Source organism: Rasamsonia byssochlamydoides, assembly GCF_041956645.1.
Source record: "Rasamsonia byssochlamydoides strain NRRL 3658 unplaced genomic scaffold VTN77scaffold_34, whole genome shotgun sequence".
NCBI lineage: Eukaryota > Fungi > Ascomycota > Eurotiomycetes > Eurotiales > Trichocomaceae > Rasamsonia > Rasamsonia byssochlamydoides.
Genome location: NW_027192417.1, coordinates 180,393 through 200,783, shown reverse-complemented (window position 1 = coordinate 200,783; position 20,391 = coordinate 180,393). Strand labels below are relative to the sequence as shown.

The following is a 20,391-nucleotide window of genomic DNA, read 5'->3' as shown; positions in this document are numbered from 1 at the left end:
TCTTCCTTCGATGTAACTATCTGGTTATTTGTCCTGAGGTAAGTTTCGATCCGTGTAACTACGCTTCTCTTCCAGTATATTTTGAGTCTCTTCTCACGTGTGTAATTAAACTTGAGCTTCAGTCTATATCTAAGGAATCGGCTCAGCGACGATTACGTACTCCGTACTGTGGTTGGAACCACCAAATTAGCTAATGTAAATAATATTGAGCATAGGGTACCTGACTAAATTTGTTGTGCCTAAAGTTTCAACACGTGTGAAGAAGGAAGGTGGTATTAACTTAGTTGATTCCTGATGTTACATCCTGAGGCGGCGGTGCTGGCCCTAGCCCCCAAACCACCAAACCAGGAAAATTCCAGGCACGCAAGGGACTATGTTTTATGCCTGCAGTACTAGGACAGTTACGGCTGCCCCATCCCCCTGTTATAGCTGACATCTGAATAGGAGAGTAGTATGGAGTACTTCCAAACAAGCCAATTATGCTATCTATCACTAGGTGAGCTACAGTGCAGGATGGGATGTCATCAAAATCAAGCCTGTACTGTAAATGGAAAATGGTCTGACAGGATTATTAAGTGTCCTAGTACGGGGCCGTGTAATAATAGCACCCAATGGAACAATGCAGTTTCATTTTAGAGTGTATCTAGACGTCAGATTCTTCAAGAGCAAGCCATGGTCCAGCCATGGCTTGACTTAGGACTATTAACCTTGATTCCCCCTTGCTATCCTCCGCACAAAGTGTTTCTATTCCAGCTTTGGAAACTCCTCTCTTCTGCAGGCGGCCCTGGTTTTTAATGGTGAAACAAGACAAGAAAATTAGGGCACGGCCTTCTCCATCAAGTATACGAAACAGCGCCATAGTTATCCTTGGGCACCATCCATGTGACCCCTGTGTTTACCATGACGAGTTGATCAGGGTATCTAGCAAGAGGCTGCAGAATATGCGGGGTTAGAGTTACACTTTAGCCAACCAGCGAGGTTGTATCTCGCGTCTGTCACTGTGCATTGATTAGTGGATAATTGCAAGCTAAAAAACATCTCTAGAATTGCTTACGTCTCTGCATGAATGAAGTCTCCACAACTGGGGCTTCGGGATATTGGGGTTACCATCATTACCCTTGTCAATGGGAGGTGGATAGGCTGACGAGGGGGCCGGCAGTTGAGTTTGAAAGCCCCTGTCTGGGTATATAAACATGGCTTCGATCCATGTTCCTGCTCCTTCCTCAACGAAGGCATAGCAAATAACAACAAGATGATGCGTGCACTGCAAGTTGCTGGCCTACTGGCCGTTGGATTGCCGGCTACCTGGGCTCGTCCGGCTAGGAGAGCTGTCACAAGCCCCGAATGTTATATCACATCAGCAGATGGCGCCTACAACCTGAGCGCTTATACGGCCCCAGTTCAGGGAACAGGGAGTACGACCATCACATCAACATGGAAACTCTCTGTCGATGACACCAGCACTGGGCACAAGCAACAAATCACGGGTTTTGGCGGTATGATCATCACCATTCCTTGGTCGTTGATATATCACTAACGCCGAATACAGCTGCAGTCACTGATGCCACTGTATCGGTGATCTCTGCCTTGCCAGCCGATCAGCAGTCGGCACTGCTCGCCGAGCTGTTCACCACCGGTCCCGACGATGGTGTCGGTTTCAGCTTGATGCGCCACACCATTGGGGCCTCTGACCTGTCAGCATATGCCTACTCCTACGACAATGTCTCCACTGCCGATTCTTCACTTGCGGATTTCAGTCTTTACAGCCCAGGTCAGGATATGGTGCAGTTGATAGCCAATATGGTGGCCACCAACCCGGACCTCAAACTGCTTGGTTCAGTCTGGAGCCCGCCCGGTTGGATGAAGCTGAACGGGGTCATGTATGGGACGACTACGAACAATAATCTCAACATGGACTACGCATCCGCGTACGCGGATTACTTTGTCAAGTACATTCAAGCCTTCGCTGCCGGAGGCGTCAACGTTGACGCGATTACGATTCAGAACGAACCGCTCAACAGCCAAGCTGGATACCCTACCATGTATGTGTCGGCGGACCAGGAGACACAGCTCATCCAGGATTACGTTGGGCCTGCCTTGCAAAGCGCAGGCCTCGCGACTGAGATTTGGGCGTACGACCACAACACCGGTGAGTCTGGGAATCCATTTCAGTGATTTGATATGGATCGCTAACGGGTGAATAGATGTGCCATCATTCCCTCAGACGGTTCTCGATGGTGCTGGTGACTACGTCAACACTGTCGCTTGGCATTGCTATGCTCCAAACAACAACTGGGATGTCTTGACGCAGTTCCAGCAAACCAACCCTAGCGTCACCCAATACATGACTGAATGCTGGACTTCGCCCACGAACACATGGTACAGCACGACCGACTTCGTTATGGGGTAAGCGCTCCAGAGTACCAGCATTTGCTTTGATTATGCCCTTGCGAGCTGACCCTTGTGGTGTAGACCAATGCAGAACTATGCCGCTGGAGCGATGGCCTGGACGCTCGCAACTGATTTCAGCTACGGTCCTCATCTCCCCGGGGGCTGCACGACCTGCCGAGGGCTTGTGGAAGTAGACACCACTGCCGGAACGTACAGCAAGACGCCTGACTACTACTTCATGGGGCAGTTCTCGCGGTTCGTGCCCAGGGGTGCGATTGCTCTCAACACCACGGGCAGCTGGGACTACGGGAATGGTCAGAAGCTCGAGGTGGCTGCGTTCCTGAACCCCGATAACTCGAGGACACTCGTGATCGAGAACGGATTCGGAAACCCCGTGTATGTGACGGTCACATTCAACAGTGGCGAAACCTGGAGCGGTCCGTTGTACACGGAGTCGGTGACAACCTGGGTCTTGCCGCCTACGACCGGAACCGCTTAGGGGGTGGATAATTCGGCAGTCCAGAGGGACAAAGGGGCTATTAGCAGGTGACCGTGGGTTGAGGTGAAATTTCTTACTGCACAGAAGTAACCTTAGTACTGTACATAGTGATGCCACTGTACTCTGTACATAATGGAGAATTGGAGACCTTGTGACTTTCCCCTCATGCATGTCATCTATTCTTCCCCAGTTTCGGGGAAAAACGACCGTTTAAGGTTGACTCTGCCCCCTGACTAGTGTAAGCGAGCCTAAATTGACAGTGGAATTTGGCTCCTGAATGGTGTAAGAGAATTTAGAGAGTCACTAAGATGCATTAGTGTGATTCTAATTAGACGTTAAGATTGACTTAACTTGGCTCTGGCTGCGGGGTGGCTGGCCAAACGGCGCCCCGCCTAGGAATTTTCATCCTTAGAATTCTAACTCGATGACATGCCAATTAACAGACAAATCAATTTCCTTGATTTTCTTGTTTTACTATATACTGTATGAGTCCCCGGAGTTGAGTCTCTCTCCCTATCTATATAGCTGAGGCCAGCGACTGCCGGCTTATGTCCTGTACAAATATGCACTGTATATACTTACAAAGATGGTGCTGGACTCCGTCAGGAAAGAGCAACCACCTCATAGTTAAAATTGCAAGTGCCCGTCGCCTCGGCTAGGACGTCTTTCGTGCCTGTGGCCGAGATGACGGTCGTATTGGTGGCCGCGTCCACCACTTCGACCCGCTGTCCTCCTCCGGCCTGCAGTCCGAGCACCGTCTGACCGTTGAGCCCCGCGCTCGCGGGGAACGATCCGATCTGCTTGTTGTTGCTGTACACATTGATGGTATAACTTGATTTGTTATCAAGGATGACCGCGAAATTGATGGCGTCCTGCGCATTTTGCCAGCCAGAGGGTTTCCCCAGCGAATCCGACGAGCAGCTCGCCGTGGTCAGGAGGGTGCGATACCACATGACCCCAACAGCAGCCTTGCCCGATGGCGGAGCGAGCTTCGAAACGTCGGTGACCCCCGATTTGTACGCGCTGATGAACGATGGCAGAACCTGCTGCCATCCAGTGTGGTCGAAGCCATTCGCGTACGTTCCGATGTCGCTACCGGCAATCTGTTCAGGCCAAAAGTTCCCCACGTAGTGGCTCTCGCCAGCATCGTTCCACGTGAGCACTTCGACGAAATCCGGCTGCAAGGCCAATACCTGCGCGATACGCTCTGCATAGTTCAGTTCTCCAATGCGATACCAGTTTTGCCCACCCCCGCTGAGATGTTTGAACTGAAATGTTGACAGGGCTGTTTTCATATATGATTAGTTAGACTTTGCCCCACATATTGACGTCCAAAGCAGAACTTACGCATCATATACACTTTCTTCGCAGCTCGAGCCTCCTGGAGAACAGTCTGGTCGATCGAGTCACTGACATTGACCTTGCCTCCGCTCACCTCTGGCCACGCAGACTCCCAACTAAACGCCCCGTCTACGACACTAAAAGTGTCGAAGAAACCGTTGGGATAACCACTCCAGTCGTCAAAGTCCGGAACAAAGAACGGATTGATGCCTTTGGCCAGCAGAGGCTGCCGGAAACTGACATTCCAACCGTCATTGGTGTTGTCCTGGCCGAACGTGTAGCTGGATGCCCCTCCCCAGAAGGTGCTCACAAATGGCCTCCCGTCCTGCAGGAGATACGAGTCATTTGAGGCGTACTGCTCGATCAACGGCAGGAACTGCGATGGATTGGTAAATTGGCTCATGTCGAACGAGAAGAACAGTTTGAAATCACTGGCTGCGTTGTTGGCGGCACTGAACAGGTACGAGATTGCCGTCGTCGACCAGGCCTCCGTGCTAGCAACGTTCAACGCGAAGGCATCGAATCCGGCAGCGATAGCATCTTTGACATCGGTCACGGCTTCGTCGGCCGTCATGGTGCCCACCTGGTGGATTGATATCGAATTAAAAATACGCACCAACCATACGAATCACACTCAATTTGCCAACGGAAAGCCAGCGTGGATGGATCCCATGTCTGGAGATCCTTTTTCGGCATACCATATAGTGGGCGAAAACAGCCTTGGCCGCCGCATATGAGCTAAACCAGGTGAGAGAGAGAATCAAACAGGGCGTTAGGTGCATGGTCTCCAAAGAAAGGGAAAAAGAGAGAAAGGAGTGACTCTTATTTTCAAGGCAAGAATGAGGGTATATGGAACGAAAGTAAGTTGAACACGTCTGACAAATGCTAGAAGTAATAAACAAAAACGCAACGCAAGCAATCGGTCAGTCAGTCAGCTAGAAGGGAGCTTCCATATGGACAGTGAGGGTGTTATCAACTCTTATAACGATTCCCTCCAACGCGTGTTTAATTGCAGCCCCAGTTTGTTCTCTGGAACATTCCTACGCTACGATGTCTGACATTTACCAACAGTCGATCATGATAGCCTATCGACTGAATTGAATGATATGGCAGGGAAGAGAATCCACCGGCGAGTTGGGCTCATGTTGGCTCAACGTTTGTTCAATTCATGATGCTAATTTGATGGGGGCTGAAAACGAACCAAAAGTGCCCGAACGAGGCAGTCCTCACACGACCTTAATCTAATGGTCTCCACACCAATCAATGCAGTCCATACCGGCATAGCATCGGCGAGATGGCGCAAAGGTCTCTCATCGAGAGATGTAGATCATGATCTTCGCTTGTTCCATGACTCATGCTCCCCGCGAGGAGCGAATCGAATCGAAATCTGGCGCGCCATTGCCGACTGAGGGGTTTCATGAATTTCATGCAGACAACACTAATGCCGAAGGTCATAAGTCTGTCACAAGGAAGCCAATTGCAAAAGGCGCTCGCTTGAGCGATCGACAAATAGAATGCTGACCCTGGTATCTCGATGACTCGCGGCCAATTGAGGCAGATCTTCAGGCCTGGAGTCAAAAGCCGAATATAATAATCATGCGGACCATGACTTCAAATGTCATTGTATCAGGTTAAGTGAGTGAACCAGTCAGCATCAAGAGTTGGGAAGCAATGAACGGTACGAGGACCACTGCATCCATGGATGAAGATCTAGCTTCCCCAGATTTCCAAGGTTGATCACACAACTAATCACAAGACCCGTCTTGGGATACCAATCAAAAGAAGGCCCACGAACGTCGTAGATGAGGTGCCGAAGCGGCGGTTTTCCCGGCGATCCCGCCGTTCCTCAGCGTCGGTGTGACTTGACACAAGTAAAAAAAAAATGGAACGCTGTGGGAAGAAAGATAGGGGGTCAAAAAAAAATCACGATCGTGACAATCTTGGGGTCTTATAGATGTCATATTATATTTTCCCCACATTTTTGGTTCGGCGTTGGAATCCCGATTTATTAAATAATATTAAGTGTGGAGACTGGAATGCTACTCTGGGGCCTGAGGATTCTGGCAGATTTCGATTAGGAATAATGGGCAGATCCCATGTGCCAGCCTTGAAAAAGTAGTAAGTAATGCTACTATTCCTGGATTTCGGTGAAGATTGCGTGCATTATTATTGTTAACTGAGAACTTGTCGGGGAATATCCTTCCTTGCAGATAGCTGCAATCAAGATCAAGCAAGGGTAGAATTTAAGATTGACCTGGGCTGGGTGATGCTATCCTTGTCTCTTTCTTATGCTCTATCTCTTCCTTCCTTTTTCTTTTGTTTGGGACAACATCCTTATCGAACAGCTTGTCCTCATGGATGCTGTTCCTGCTGTTTGAGAGCCTAGTGATGCCATCTGAAAGGTGGTGATCTTGGACTCTGCATTTGCAGGTAACTGTCAAGAAATAACTCGCGTTAGCAAAGTAAACAAAGGAGAAGAAAACTCACACCAGATACTGCAATAATGCCTGTTGATATAACGATCTTATCCTGATATAGGGTGTCGATATGATCCCTTCTGTTGGGTCGGCGCCCCACTGGGGATTACACACAGGCCACTCGATGGTCGGTCTGGGCGATCGATTCTTGAAGATGCGATAGAACAATATCTCCTGCTTAATCTGGCTTCTTTATCACTGATTAATGGAAGAAACCCCTCCCAGAGTCAGGGAAGGGATTATTGACGTGTCAAGACTCTTGATCTCGTGGTTCCCCCTTTTCTTGATGCTGGCAGGGCAGTTCACCAGCCCGCGGGAGCTAGGTGCGTTGTCTAGTCCGCATCGGGAAGCGCTGGTTGGCCGACAATCGAGATTGGGGAATGCACCAAGCCGAACAAGATTCATTCAATCCACCGCAGCTCCAGCTCCGTGTTCGTTGTTTCTTCACGCTCTGTCACGTCCTTCTCCCTTATCTGCTTTCTTCAGACTCACTGTCGTCACTCCTTACCATATCAGATTTCTCTGCTTACGGCCCTCTCGTTTCTTGTCCTGACCATCTCCGTCTCTCCACCGCATCTTTGTTTACCGCTCACCCCCACACTGCTAAAACTTCCTCCAATTCCGCCTTCCTTCTCAGATCGACTGCTGCGACGATCTTCTACATGCAGACCTTCGTGTCCTTACGACCCTGGTGATTTTACGGTCGGAAGCAGAGTCCGCAGCTGGAACTCGGATTCCTGGACTCTCGACCAATGCAGTCCCTTCCTGAAATGAAAACAGTCTTCGTTCTGTCCGGGGCTATCGAACTCGCAGCGGCTCATGTACTTGGATGTGATGGCAAATAACTCGTGGAGCGGGAAAACCAAATTGGCAGGGCCCGGAGCATCGCTCAAGATCACGCCTTCGAACTCGCCCGTATTGAGACCGGGCATGCGATCACCCTACAAAACTTCACCGTATCAATCGACCCTCTCTCTGCAGACGGTGATCGGAACGACGACGGCGACGCCCAACGGCTTCTCTTCTCATGAGCCAACCAGATCGTTTGCTCTGTGTGTCGGATCCGCGGCCATATTGGCAGAGATCGATGCCGACAGCACCGTCAGCCAGCGCTTCTTCCGAGCCCGGCCTACGGCAACTCCGGTGAATCCAGTGGCCTCCTTCTACAATCAGCAATCGAGTCCGTCGACACCGGATAACCGAAATAGATCTACTCCTGCAGGCGACAGTGGCGACCGGTCATGGACATCGAGAGAAAGAATAAAAGCCGTGACGAGCGTTGCACTCAGTCCAAATGGGAGATTTCTAGCCATGGGAGAGGTGAGAGAATTCTTTGAAATAATGGGAATTGTCCTTGGCTGACTTTTATGTAGACGGGTTATAATCCCCGTGTCCTGATCTTTTCCACGGCGAAAGATGCACCACACGATATTCCGCTGACCATTCTAACTGAGCATTCGATTGGTGTCCGCGGTCTTGCATTCAGCTCCAACTCTCAATATCTGGCCACGCTGGGAGACATTAATGATGGCTTCCTCTTTGTCTGGGCCATCAATCTCAAAACCGGGGCTGCTAAGCTCTACTCCTCGAATAAGTGTACATCTTTTATCCGAGATATGTGCTGGATGGGCCAGACTCTGATCACGTAGGAATATCGCTCATCTCATGTTTTTTTTTCCAATCTAAATACTGACTGACCAATGACAGGGCCGGAATACGACATGTCAAAGTCTGGAGACTCCCCGATGCAGCACCAGGGTCTCCCACGAGGTCACGTCCCAGTACCGACGCCTACTTGAACACCTCAGGCGCAGCTCCGAAGGCACTTTCCGGGAGAAACTGTGTATTAGGCCCACTTGGTGACCATACTTTCACGTGCATCGCCAGCATCTCGGACTGTGAAGCTATCATATGCTCTGATAGCGGTGCGGTCTGCTTCCTTGACGACACTGAGGGCTCCCAGAAACTGTCCTGCGTCAAGTATTTGGGGTTCGGAATCACCTCCGTAGCCGTGGACTCTGAGACAGGTACCGTATGGCTTGGAGGTCGGGGCAGAAGAACACAGAAGCTCCAAATTGAAGAGCTCCGGGCAATGGCGACGTCTGCTTCGCTATCTCCGAATGGCTCAAATGAGCCAGGGAGTCCTAGGGGGAAATTACCAGCCATCATATCTATGGGTTTCCTCTCCACGCATATGGTAACGGTAGATTCTACGCGAGCAATCCATGTCTGCCCTATGGATGCATTAGGCGGCGATGACGAACCAAGTCTCACGGAGGATTTGATGCCCGCCCATAGGGATCCTGTTCTGGGTGTTGGGCCGCTTAAAATGCCGAATGTGCATGATGCTGACTTTTTCACCTGGTCTTGTGAAGGCACTGTCAATTTTTGGAGTCTGCAGGGGAAATGTCAGGCGACGAGAAAGATTGAGCTTGAGCAGCTACCAGCTAGCGATGATGATGCCCCCAATGAGCTTAGAGTCTTGCGGGCGATTGAAGATATGGAGTCATTCGTATCTGGAGATCGATACGGTGTTCTGAGGTACATATATCTATCGAAAAGATTATGCTTCCGAGATTATCACTAACCTTCTTTAGGGTGCTATCCGCCAACCCGTGGAAATGCGTCAACGAGGTGCGAGCCCATGGCGCTGAGGTGACTGATATCGCCATCCTATCAAGCCCCGGTCAGTGTTTGGTGGCGAGCTCCGGACGAGACCGGATGGTCCAACTTTTCAAGAAAACAGAGGAGGCGTTCGAGTTGATTCAGACCATGGATGATCACGTTGGGGCCGTGGGGCGTTTGCTCTTCATGAATGATGGCGAGCGATTACTCTCCTGTTCCGCTGATCGGACAGTGATCGTACGTGAGAGGGCCACTCGAGAGGTGGATGGATCGACCATTACTGCCTACATAATGTCGAAGGTTATCACTTTAAAAGTGTCGCCTGTTTCGATGACACTGGCCCCTGATGAACCCGATACCCTGATTCTCTCCACGATTGATCGACAAATACAGCGATTTGACGTGTCGTCGGGTCGGCAAATCCACTCATTCAGAGCATCCGACCCCGAAACAAACGATGCGGTGGTGATGAACTCATTAATTGTGAGTTGTGAAGTTCCAGGGCAAAGTCCGCGAATCCTTGTTGGGGGCTCAACCTCCGATAAATCAATCCGGGTCTATGATTTTGAGAGAGACACGCTCCTCACCAGGGAATTTGGGCATTCAGAAGGTGTCAGCGATGTGCTTCTGTTGGAAAGCAAGCCAACAGATTCTGCGGAGAGCACCAAGCGGACTTTGGTAAGCACCGGCCTAGACGGTGTTGTTATGATTTGGGATCTGTCGGTCCAGCCGCAGCAAGCCCAGGAGCTTTCTCAGGCCAACATTCGCGAGGTGGATGAGGCCCCTGCGAAGGAGTTGACGGCGGTAAAGCCTCCGCTTCGCCGCATTCTCTCCAAGTCCGAGCTCGCCGGATTCCAGCGGCAGGATAACCCGGCGGCTACACCGACACCGATACGTGGTGACCAATCCCCGCCCCGAATGATACGGAGGAAGACATCTCGGTTCTCGCTCGCTCCGCCGACAGCCAAGAATGGAAGCACGGCAGGTAGGGATCTACCAAGTCCTGTGCCTGCTAGCCGCCGCTCTCCAGCGTCGATCATCTCAGACGGCAGAGGGAGGTCTCCTTCGCCGCAGAGCCCAGGGTCTAAGGTCGTCAACGGCCTCATCAGGAGTGCCAGCATCAGTACTCTACGTCGGTCGTCTTCGGACTTCCGTCCACGAACGAAGGGTACTAGCACGAGCGAGTTCGGGAGCTTGAACATGTCAACCGAGCAAGTTTGTCGCACGCTGAGGGCGTACCGAAAGAAACTCAACGGGTCCAGCGAATATCCACGGTCTGCAAGAGAGTTGCGACGTGAGCTTGACCTCACAATCCACGCTCTAGGCGAACGGGCAAGGAGGCAGCTAGCGAATGCGGACACGGAAAACGATAGCAGCGGCAAGGAAAATGAGAGGAAACGTGATCCGACTCCCGGCAAGCTACCCAGGCTTGCGAGAAGAGTCCCTTCGACTCCGGTCTTGAGACAAAAGGGATCCCGACAGCTCTCGAGGAGTCGTTCTCTAGACGCAGACGGTGAGGGGTGAGTCAGTTCATCTTTCTCCGGCCATTCTTTTCTCTCTCTCTCTCTCTCTTATTTTACGCAATGAATCTGAGTCTTGGATTGAGGGTAATCGGCAGGGAGGTAGCAGGGAACATGGGGAGTTTTTTTCGGAGTAACGTTCTTTTTTCCCCTTTTCTTTTTTCTCTTCTGCTTCTTCTTCTTTTTTCCTGCCATGTTTTTTCTTGTCTACAGTAACAGGGCCGTGGGAATGGATAGGTCCGGTAGACTTGCTTGACTTGATTGCATTCATTGTGCGGGATCACGTATGGTGTGGGTTAGGATTATCCTTCTGGTTGGTGACTGATGCGATGCGATTCTCGTGGTTGATTTTGTTGTCTACTGGCGTTGTTGCAAAAGTTCCTTCCTGTTTCTGTCGACCTGGCCTTTTTTTTACCGGCTATTGGGTGTGTGTCTGCGAGCAAGCATTTTGCGATTCTTCTTTTTATTCTTTTTAATAGCGACTATCTTTTTTTATGCCCTTCGTTCCGTTCCATTCCATTCCGTTCCGTTCTGATCTATTTCTTTTTTTACATCTTTACAGATGAGATGGGTCTTGCTCGTTCGCAGGTATGGTCAGGTTTTTTTTTCTCCCCGGGGGGTTGTGCACTTTTTTATTTTCCTACTTTTTTTCTATTTTTGCTCTTTTTTATTAATTTCATCGTTATTGCACCACCCCACTTTATTCTTATTCTTATTAGTTATTAGATTAGATTAGATTTTTCTAAAGATACCCGTCGTACTTCACTTGAGATATGCTATGCTGTGCTGTGATCGAGTCCCAGTCTCGGCAGAGAGAGAGAGAACGCTTGAAGTGAAGTATCTGTCTGTCTGTCTGTCTGTCTCCGAGCATCACTGACTTGGGTAGATAGATGGATAGAGAGATAGATGGATGTGCATGCTTACTTACAATGTTGAATGTCATTGATCGTTGCGTTGTTCCATGTTTCTTTCTTTCTTACCTTCATTTCGTATCTTTCTTTTCTATTGGGGGGTTTTTTTTCGTGTCTGTCTGCCTGCTGCGAAACTTCGTATTTATTATTTTTTATTCATTTCATTTCATTTCACCGGTATATACCTACTACCAAGCAGAGGTGAAGCTAAGTAGTGTAGTGACTTTCTGAGTTACCTAACTAGGTAACTTGCTCGGTATTACATACATATGTACTGTACAACCTTGGAACATTCTTTTATCTTTTTGTCTTTTGTCTTCTTCTTTCTTTAGGCCATTCTCCCATCCTATTTTTTTTTCCTTTGGAAGTAGCAAGTTAAAAGAAGAAGAGGAGGAGGAAGAGGAAGAGAAAGAGTAAACTATACAGAGTCCATCCACCAAGTTTCATATCATCCTCATCCTGTGATCGTCTTCATAACTGTCTCCATCACGAACAAACAAACAAACAGACAAACAAACGGCATAATCAGCATACTGCCATAATACCATACCATACCATATCATGTCATGTCATGTCATATCCATATCACAACCACTTCTCAAACTTCACCGCCAGCGTATTGGCCAGGTCTCCTTGCTTACCGTCGTGATCGTCTCCTCGAATAAGCCCCGCCAGCTCAATGGCTTTCCGTGCCCAGCGACGCCCATCTGCCTGTCTCAGCTCGAGATGGTACAGATCCACGGCGTGGTTGAAGGCTTCGATGCTGAGGTATTCGAGTTCGGTGGGGGGGTAGTAGTCATCACCATCACCATCACCGTCGTCGTCGTCTGGGTTGTTGTTACTGTTGTTGTTGTTGTCGTTGTTGTTTGCTCCGTGTCTTGTGTCCATGATCATGTCACGAGCAAGGATGTAGGCTTGGTCGAGGATCAGCTCTGCTATGGCTGTGTTGCACGAAGAAGAGGAAGGAGACGAAGAGGAAGTGGTTGATGATTGCTCCTCCGGATTGCTGTTCCTGCCACTGCTTATCCTGTGTTTACCGCTCAACACAAGTTGGAAGATGCAGCGAAAATACCGTGGGAGTCGTCGTCTCCGTTCAGAAGCACCTGATGGGATTTGGAGGGTTTCAACCTGCGAGGTGCGGATGGCGTGGAGGATTTGCTGTTTGTTTTAATGACATTAGTAGCGTTTACTTCATTCAGCACGTAGATTTGGGCCAAGGAAGAATCTCCTCACCTCAAGAGTCCTTATCACCCTCTCAACAGGCGCTTCTTCCGAACACAGCAGCACGTCCGCAAACAGTGCGTAAAGATGGTCGTCTGCGATCGAGCACGATTCCTCGACTAGAGATCCGAGATCGTGCCACTGTTGAAGCTGAATGGCTGCCTCGAAGTCGAGTGATAGGATTGTTCGGTAGCGGTTGGTCCAGACGGTGCGGACACTGTTGCTGCTGCTGCTGTTGTCGTCGTCGACGACGATTCGATTTTGGTCCAGCTGGTCTAGCTGTAGTCGGATGAGATTGCGGAAATTATGCGCATGAGCACGCACGTTGAGATATTTTCTTTCCTGTGGACCAGCTAGTTAGCTCTTTAGCTCTCTAGCTCGTATGTATATATAAGGCAATAGAAAGCTGAGACTTTCAGCAGCCAGCAGGGAGAAACACTCACTCTGATAGAGACGTCGGTTTGAAGCCGTGCACCCTTTACGATCGTTGTAGCTGCGAGAAAGTCACAGAACATACGTCTTTGACGAATGTCAGCTTGCGCGTCTGAGCCAAGGTCGTTTGGATATTGATCTAGCAGCTGCATGCACTACTAGTCAGCGGATGATAGAAACAAATTTATCCTCCTTTTAGCTGTCCTTTTCTCTTTCTCGAGAGACATCATCGTAGCTTGAATCATTTATAATTGCATACCTGGATAGACACATTCAGCAGGCGCAAGATCAATTCCGGAGGCCATGCTTTACACATCTCCAGGGCTAGCGTGTAGCTGTTGCGAGAAAACCACTCGAGTTCGACAAGTGAGAAACTGTTGCTGTTCCATGAAATCTGGTGCTTGTTTGCTTCAAGGACTGCTGCGCTGAGGTTAGGATAGGGGTCCTTCGTCGAGTGTATATAGTTTCTCATCACTTATTAAAGTCATGGAAGGCTTACAAAGCTCAAAAATCGTGCACACTCGTTCTCTGAGAGTCGAATCATCGACTGGGTTCTCCCTCATCTCGAGTACAATGAGTCGAGCAGTGCAACTTGGGAAAAAAAGATTAGTGAAATTGTGAGACCCAGTCAACAACACCGCGAGCTTATACCGAAACAACGCAGGCAAGTTGATCTGCATCTCTTCTCTGGGAAGACGGTCTCGCTCTTTGAGAAGCTGGTCTAACGCTACAATCGCCTGTTTCCTGTTCCCTGAACGTTGCGCTTCGGATATGCAGGCGAGAAGATACGCCATGCCTTCTTCCCCGCCTAGTTTGGAGAGTGAATCAAGACAAGTTGCGCCTAGTTCACGGTAAGACCTGACATATCAATATCACAAGAAAGATGAGCTGTTCATTCTTACCGAAGTCGATATCTTCATCCTTCAAGGATAACTTGTACATCAGGTACGTGGTTGAAGGGTCAGACCTGCCTGCTTCTGGAAACTGGTAAAACAAATATTTCGCCAGAAAGCTGTCAGAGGTTTCAAGTGCACAGAGGGCCATTTTCCTAGTTAGTAAAAATTGTGAGCTGATGACTGAGTTTGAAGTTCATAGAGTTGACCGACCTTAATATCTTGGATCGATTGGCGAGCGTCGCCTGCTGGAAAATCGCATGCTGACCGAAACGGCACCATTCCTGAGCCGTCGAGAAGTTTCGTTGCAGAAACTCGAACTCGATCTTCTTCCAGAGGATCTGTTATACCTATTGTTAGTCTTCTATCGATATGAGGACGTCGTGGGAGTATCTGACAATCAAGGATGCATCAGCGGCCATGGCGCTTAAGGACAATCGCGAGACGTCGCTCAGCCTGATTGCTGTATCGTTGAGGAAGTTCAAACAGTCCTGAGTAGCCACCGATGCTGCAGCAACTAATCTAATTACCGCAACAAAGCTTCGTTCAAGCCACGGCTCATTACCATAGACTGTATCCCTTTCGAGGAACAGTTGCCTGAGAGCCTCGAGGGATAATTGAGGACTGTCTGGTCAGTTATTTGCCTTTTACAAGGAAAGGCAGGGCTCGGGTTATACCTCCAGTTAAAAAGCTTTTGAATGTAATACAATGATCTAGATTAACTTAGAAAATGAAATAAGTTCTCAACGACATCAGACACATTACCTTCGAAAGTTCGGCTCTGTAGGCTCCATGATTTGGATAAGAGTTCCTAGGGCTTCAACAACTGATGAGCTCGTAATTCCGCAATTGAGAGACTGGTACTTACTCTCATAGAAGTGCTTATAATTTGGCCGACCTTGCTTTAACATGACTTCGAGCTGTAGAACCAAGACCGGGAATTCCCTTGGATAATGCTTGACAACAATGAGAGGCCCGTTTTCAGCAAAGAGGTTAACTGACGCTACCTTCTGTATTATTTTCAATGTTTCCATTGCTTGGCTCTGGAATGCCTCCGTAGTCTTCCCAGGTTTTGCCCTAACTTCATTTTCTAAGTGTGAACAGCCTGTCGACTTGGATGATGACTTACCAAGTGTTTGAAGAACGGCTACATGAATCCGTCGACAATCCAGATCAGACCTGTGATGTTGGTGTAGAATTTTGATCATTTTTGACAACCTTTGCAGCCATTCCATTGCCAACTTTGTCCGGTCGCTCTGGAGCGCCCACTTTGCGATGTTGTGGCAGAGATCAGCAAACTCTTCCGCCATATCTGGATCATTTTCGATAACAACTTCAGGAATCTTAGACAACATGTGCTCAGCGAGATGAGGCTTCTCCTGACGCGATGACTAGATACACGTTAGCTCTCATTCTTTTGAAATGTTGCAACTGGACTTATTACGAGGAGAGCACGCATCAGGTAGTATCTCGCGAAAAAAGCTTGAGTGCTACTTGAATCGTCATCGTCATGGCAAGTCTCGAGAATTTCTATCCGTACGGCAGCCCTTTCGAGGATCTTCGAGCCCAGATTCATCTGCTTGCTCTCTGTTGTCTAGGAATGAGTACAGACCAACGACCATTGGACATGGATCCCTCGAACCAATACAGAGCTTTGCGCTTTTTAGTGCTATCTGAAGAGCTCTCATACTGTCTGTAGAATAGTTAATTTCATCCAATAAATTCGATAAAAGGGTCACCTGCTTGGTCTTTCATTCTCTCCTCTCAACACACAGCTATCCAGCATCAAGAACGCAAGAGCCTGCACTAGACCCTTCTTATTATTCCACGCGATTGACGCAGAACGATCAAGCCCTACATACCTTGAATGAGTAAATCCAGGTGAGCTGCTTCACCTTCTCCTTGGTCTCGCATGCGTGCCAATCGAACGCAGGAATTCCATAAAGCTGTACCGGATAGATCAAGCAGATGACGAGAACGAGCCGAAAGCGACGAAGCCGTGAGAGGAAGGCAACTAAGATATTCTTGTAGTGAATTGGCAACGTCATTGTCCAAAGCCAACGAGGTAAACGACGGGATATCTGCAATCTGGGCTTGCACATCCGCAACGAATGCTGGTCTCGCGGGGAGTCAGAAATTCAACGAGTCAGTAAACGTCTATGCAACTCTGGCACTTATAGGAAACGATGAAAGATCCCCTGAAAGGACCTTGAAATGATGGAGCCTACCGCAAAGAGATGCTGCTTGCTCATCTGACTCTCTATTTGATATACATGCCATTGTCAGCTTGTAGATATCGTTCGGAACTGTGACGCAACTTGTCGTGATTTCTTCAGAAAAAGGAAGACTCAGATCCTAGAGTCCGGAAGAGTTTCTGAACTATGTTTACTAGAAGCCAGAGTGATGTAGTTTCCTGCTTCGTTGACATCCGCGCGCCAGGGTAACTTCTGCGCGACGCGGACTCACCTGACTCGGCAACCTCTGAAAGAGCCTTTCCGGAATCCATTATTAAAATTAGATAGACTAAGCCTTGATATGAAGCGATAATACAAAAAGAATAAGAAACACTCGGAAAATGCCAATAAACAATCTCCTTTGTTCGCCAACTAGAGCAATGATATTGAGACTAGAAATACACACCAGGTACGCCGTAATAGTCCTGTACAGAATCATCAATATGTACTAGATACAAATTACATCTCGTGAATTCACTAGCTGTTAGCCTACGTAGTCATACAGCGTCATCGTTTCCTTCGTTGTACGGGTAAAAAGTTTCCGACAATAAGTGCTGGTCTGGTGGAATTCGTTAGCAAACATACCTGCAGGGAAAGCGATGGTGCCTTACATGTTGTATGGGTCGCGGCGGATTGTAAATGAAAAGCAACACGGTATGCCCTGACCTGAATCAGAATTTGGGCTCTTCAGGGTGCAGCTTGTGAGCATGGCTTTTTGGGAACTATCGAAAGCAATGGCCCCAAACTTTTCCCAGTAGCTAACGAGCTGATCCTCCGTGATAATTTCGTGCAATGCAAGCTTTCCCTAAAAAGGGTGAAGACAGTTAACAAGAGCTTCATTAGCTCCAGCCGATTTTAGAACAGAACCTACATCTCGTAATCTTTCAATAGGTACATCGATGAGCTCTGCCATCTCTTTATTTCCCCTGAATATTTCGCCCGTTCGTCTCCAGCAGCAGGCCGGGATAGCCATACTGGCAAAAACTCGGTCGTACTCCATGAGGCTCCGTTCAAACCACATTTCGACGTAGATCAGCTCGATATCCGTGAGGCTTTGCATGCGTTCGCGGAATTTCGGCCGAAATTTATCGAGTTGACGAAGGATCTTCTGCCGTAACGCTGGCTGCATGTGCTGCTCCATATATTGGTTCAACCTGGCGTAGCCCTTCACATAGTTGAATGGTTTCAACATTCCAGCATCGTATTTCGCCTTGAGTAGCTTGTTCATCCGCTCCTCCGGAGGGTCCATCCCCGACGGATCGGCGGCAGTCATATAGTACGTTTCTTTGGCTTTGTCGTTTGCCACGGCGGAGCTGGGGCGCTGAATCGAGATGCCCTGAGCATTCTGGTTTTGCGTTGGTGGCGCCAGCTGTGTCTGTTGCTGTTGCTGTGGAAAGACTGAGTTATTCCCACTCAGGTTTGTCGTCATCGAATTAATTAGAGATGAATCGGAGTAGAGTCCCTGCAGGTCGTCCCCTTGATACATAGAATTATCATCCAACAGGCTGTTGCTGAGGAAGTCGCCGAGCAGATTATACTCATTCGTAACTTCCGGCGCGTTGAACATATAGGACGGATGGAAGGTGTGCATGTCTTGGAACTGGCTCTGCCCGTTGAGCGGCCAGTCATTGTAGGCGAAGACTGTTCTACTGGTTAGAAAATTGGATCTTGCAGAGCGGTTTCACGTCTCACGTTGCTGAGGGTTGGCCTCTAAGTTCTGGGTGGCTGCACCAGATATACTCCCGGGCTGCACAGCTTGCGACGGATTCACGGTTGATGGTCGAAGACTCAGAGCACCCTCAGAAAGCATTTGCTTACCGGCAGCATCTGGTACTTCAATATTTCGAGGCATACCTTGCGAGTTCGTAAAATCATTGTTCGACGCGCCCTCTTCCTCGTGCTCGTTTCGATTCCGCCTCGCAGATTCTCGGGGCTCGTCATGACAGAGATGTCCTATATTGCGCTTTATGCATCGCGTGCATGGACGCTCCTGTACGTATCCGCATCAGATGTGGGTGCTCCATTGGTCCGGCGCCAAATGGGAGAGACATACCGAATCACAAGTCATATGCTGGACAACCACAGTACATTGTCTTCGGTCAGCCAGGAAACGTAAAATTTGCTGGATAACGCTAGTATGTAATTGCGCAAACGAGATGCACTGAGGAAGCTTGCGAAGGAGGATGCGACTCACCGAACGCCGGCAATAGACACATGCTGTTGGCGATAAAAAACCAGATTAGCGACGCTATCATCGAGACCATAGCAAATCAGGTGGACTGTGATAGATTTTTCTTACCGTGGTTGACTTTGCGACGCTTCTTTGGGCTCGCGTGCGTCTGCGCAGCAGCGGTCTCCGTCTTCACAGTTGGCGATGACCGCTCTGCACTTTTTGCGTTCGAATCTTTGGACGATGATTCATTCTCGGCAGCGTTTGGCTTCGCAGGTTCTGCTGGTGCATTCGTCTTGTCCTCTCCCGCTGACGCTTCAGCCAGCGTCGCGCTTGCCTCCGTCATCGGTCGCTCGAGCTATCCTATCCCGGGCCAAATGCGGGGAAGTCCGGTTTATTGAGACGTGCTAGTTAAATGCGCCGTGTCCACGCTGTCGCAGCTTCGTTGGGCACGAAATGACACCGATATCAGGGACCAGCAGCAGATCGAACAGGTGAAGAAGCAGCGAAGACGGGCAATTCGAGACAGGCGTTTAAACGTGTGGAGTTCTGCCGCCGCAGTGGGACATAATCAATCTGTCTCTTCGCGCCGCTGAGGTCCCCTCCGCAAATCGAGGTATGGCCCAACTTAGGTACTTTCCGGGGATCCAATCAGGCTCCGCGTTTGGGGATGTCTTATTATATAATCAAAGCTCGCGGAGGCACTTGCCTAGGTCGGTAGGTCCAGTGGTCCACAGATTCACATGCTGCAGTACATGCATACTAGGTGAAAGCATCACTGACGACGTCTGAGGTGATGTCGTTGTTGTGGAAGAGTAGCCTTACAAGCCTTGTTTTGCTCGACTGTCTTAAAGAGAAAATTATGTCCCAAGTCTATTGGCCCCCAGACCTCTACAAGGTACATACATAATGTAGTTTTTATTATCTGTTGCGGACTACCTGATACTTGGTTCAGATTCACCAAGAAGCGAGTGTCATGGCACCTCTTTTTGGCCGAATCTGCAACATTATCTACTTTCCAGGTGGGCTTCCTATCTATGTTTCTTGCCATATTCCTCGCTATATATATCCCTTCCTAACAATAATAACCTCTTACCAATCTGCAATCCTTTGTAATAGTGAGTTGGGACTCAGCTGATTGCATGAATTCCCTGGTGTGGTGGTAATTTTGTCAATGCTTAAGTAATTGTCGCCAAAATTAATATGCACATCATAATAGAGAAGCTCGCTGACATTACTTAGGTAGGTGCCTAGGTAGGTAGAATTCGTACTATGCCAAAACTGCGCCTGGTCGAGTGAGCAAATGTACTCATCATTTGATAATATTCTCTTTTGTCTTTTGAGTCACAGCCTGTTGTGAAAGGTATAATATGTTGTGCTGCTCCTCAAGACTGTGATTACGAGTAAATCAATATTTTTCTTCTCTGCTACATACTCGGAAATATCCGACAGTTACCTACCTAACTTAACTGCTCCTTCTCTTTTGAGAAGGTGAGACACGATCAAGGTGAGGAACAACCCTGGCTCCTCCCTTCGATTATCCATCAATCACTTCTAGTTTTTTTCCCTCAATGTTATCGAACTTGTCTCCGGTCTCCACTGTTTTATTGCAATTTTGCATCTTTTTGTTCTCAAATGAATATGGTTAATACCAAACGTTACCGCTCTTTGAATGGT

At 48.8% G+C, this 20,391-nt stretch overlaps 6 protein-coding genes across 6 annotated transcripts; 3 read left to right on the top strand and 3 right to left on the bottom strand.

The window, feature by feature from the left end:
• Positions 1 to 1,252: 1,252 nt before the first annotated feature.
• Positions 1,253 to 2,890, top strand: VTN77DRAFT_4864 (uncharacterized protein; the record flags this gene model as incomplete). The annotated part of the gene is made up of 4 exons (XM_069420970.1): positions 1,253 to 1,496; positions 1,550 to 2,149; positions 2,205 to 2,406; positions 2,473 to 2,890. The coding sequence occupies 4 exons, from the start codon at positions 1,253 to 1,255 to the stop codon at positions 2,888 to 2,890; spliced, it is 1,464 nt and encodes a 487-aa protein (XP_069277431.1).
• A 602-nt stretch (positions 2,891 to 3,492) lies between these two features.
• Positions 3,493 to 4,805, bottom strand: VTN77DRAFT_4863 (uncharacterized protein; the record flags this gene model as incomplete). The annotated part of the gene is made up of 2 exons (XM_069420969.1): positions 3,493 to 4,175; positions 4,238 to 4,805. The coding sequence occupies 2 exons, from the start codon at positions 4,803 to 4,805 to the stop codon at positions 3,493 to 3,495; spliced, it is 1,251 nt and encodes a 416-aa protein (XP_069277430.1).
• A 2,722-nt stretch (positions 4,806 to 7,527) lies between these two features.
• On the top strand, positions 7,528 to 10,857 carry VTN77DRAFT_4862 (uncharacterized protein; the record flags this gene model as incomplete). Its single annotated transcript, XM_069420968.1, has 4 exons — positions 7,528 to 8,028; positions 8,082 to 8,353; positions 8,416 to 9,249; positions 9,306 to 10,857. The coding sequence occupies 4 exons, from the start codon at positions 7,528 to 7,530 to the stop codon at positions 10,855 to 10,857; spliced, it is 3,159 nt and encodes a 1,052-aa protein (XP_069277429.1).
• A 1,893-nt stretch (positions 10,858 to 12,750) lies between these two features.
• VTN77DRAFT_4861 (uncharacterized protein) lies at positions 12,751 to 13,278 on the top strand (the record flags this gene model as incomplete). Its single annotated transcript, XM_069420967.1, has 1 exon — positions 12,751 to 13,278. The coding sequence occupies one exon, from the start codon at positions 12,751 to 12,753 to the stop codon at positions 13,276 to 13,278; it is 528 nt and encodes a 175-aa protein (XP_069277428.1).
• Positions 13,279 to 13,848: 570 nt separating this feature from the next.
• VTN77DRAFT_4860 (uncharacterized protein) lies at positions 13,849 to 15,886 on the bottom strand (the record flags this gene model as incomplete). Its single annotated transcript, XM_069420966.1, has 10 exons — positions 13,849 to 14,258; positions 14,320 to 14,465; positions 14,524 to 14,651; positions 14,709 to 14,934; positions 14,988 to 15,023; positions 15,076 to 15,127; positions 15,179 to 15,266; positions 15,318 to 15,391; positions 15,440 to 15,701; positions 15,755 to 15,886. The coding sequence occupies 10 exons, from the start codon at positions 15,884 to 15,886 to the stop codon at positions 13,849 to 13,851; spliced, it is 1,554 nt and encodes a 517-aa protein (XP_069277427.1).
• Positions 15,887 to 17,051: 1,165 nt separating this feature from the next.
• Positions 17,052 to 19,060, bottom strand: VTN77DRAFT_4859 (uncharacterized protein; the record flags this gene model as incomplete). The annotated part of the gene is made up of 7 exons (XM_069420964.1): positions 17,052 to 17,103; positions 17,156 to 17,349; positions 17,416 to 18,185; positions 18,237 to 18,534; positions 18,598 to 18,615; positions 18,739 to 18,761; positions 18,844 to 19,060. The coding sequence occupies 7 exons, from the start codon at positions 19,058 to 19,060 to the stop codon at positions 17,052 to 17,054; spliced, it is 1,572 nt and encodes a 523-aa protein (XP_069277426.1).
• Positions 19,061 to 20,391: the final 1,331 nt, after the last annotated feature.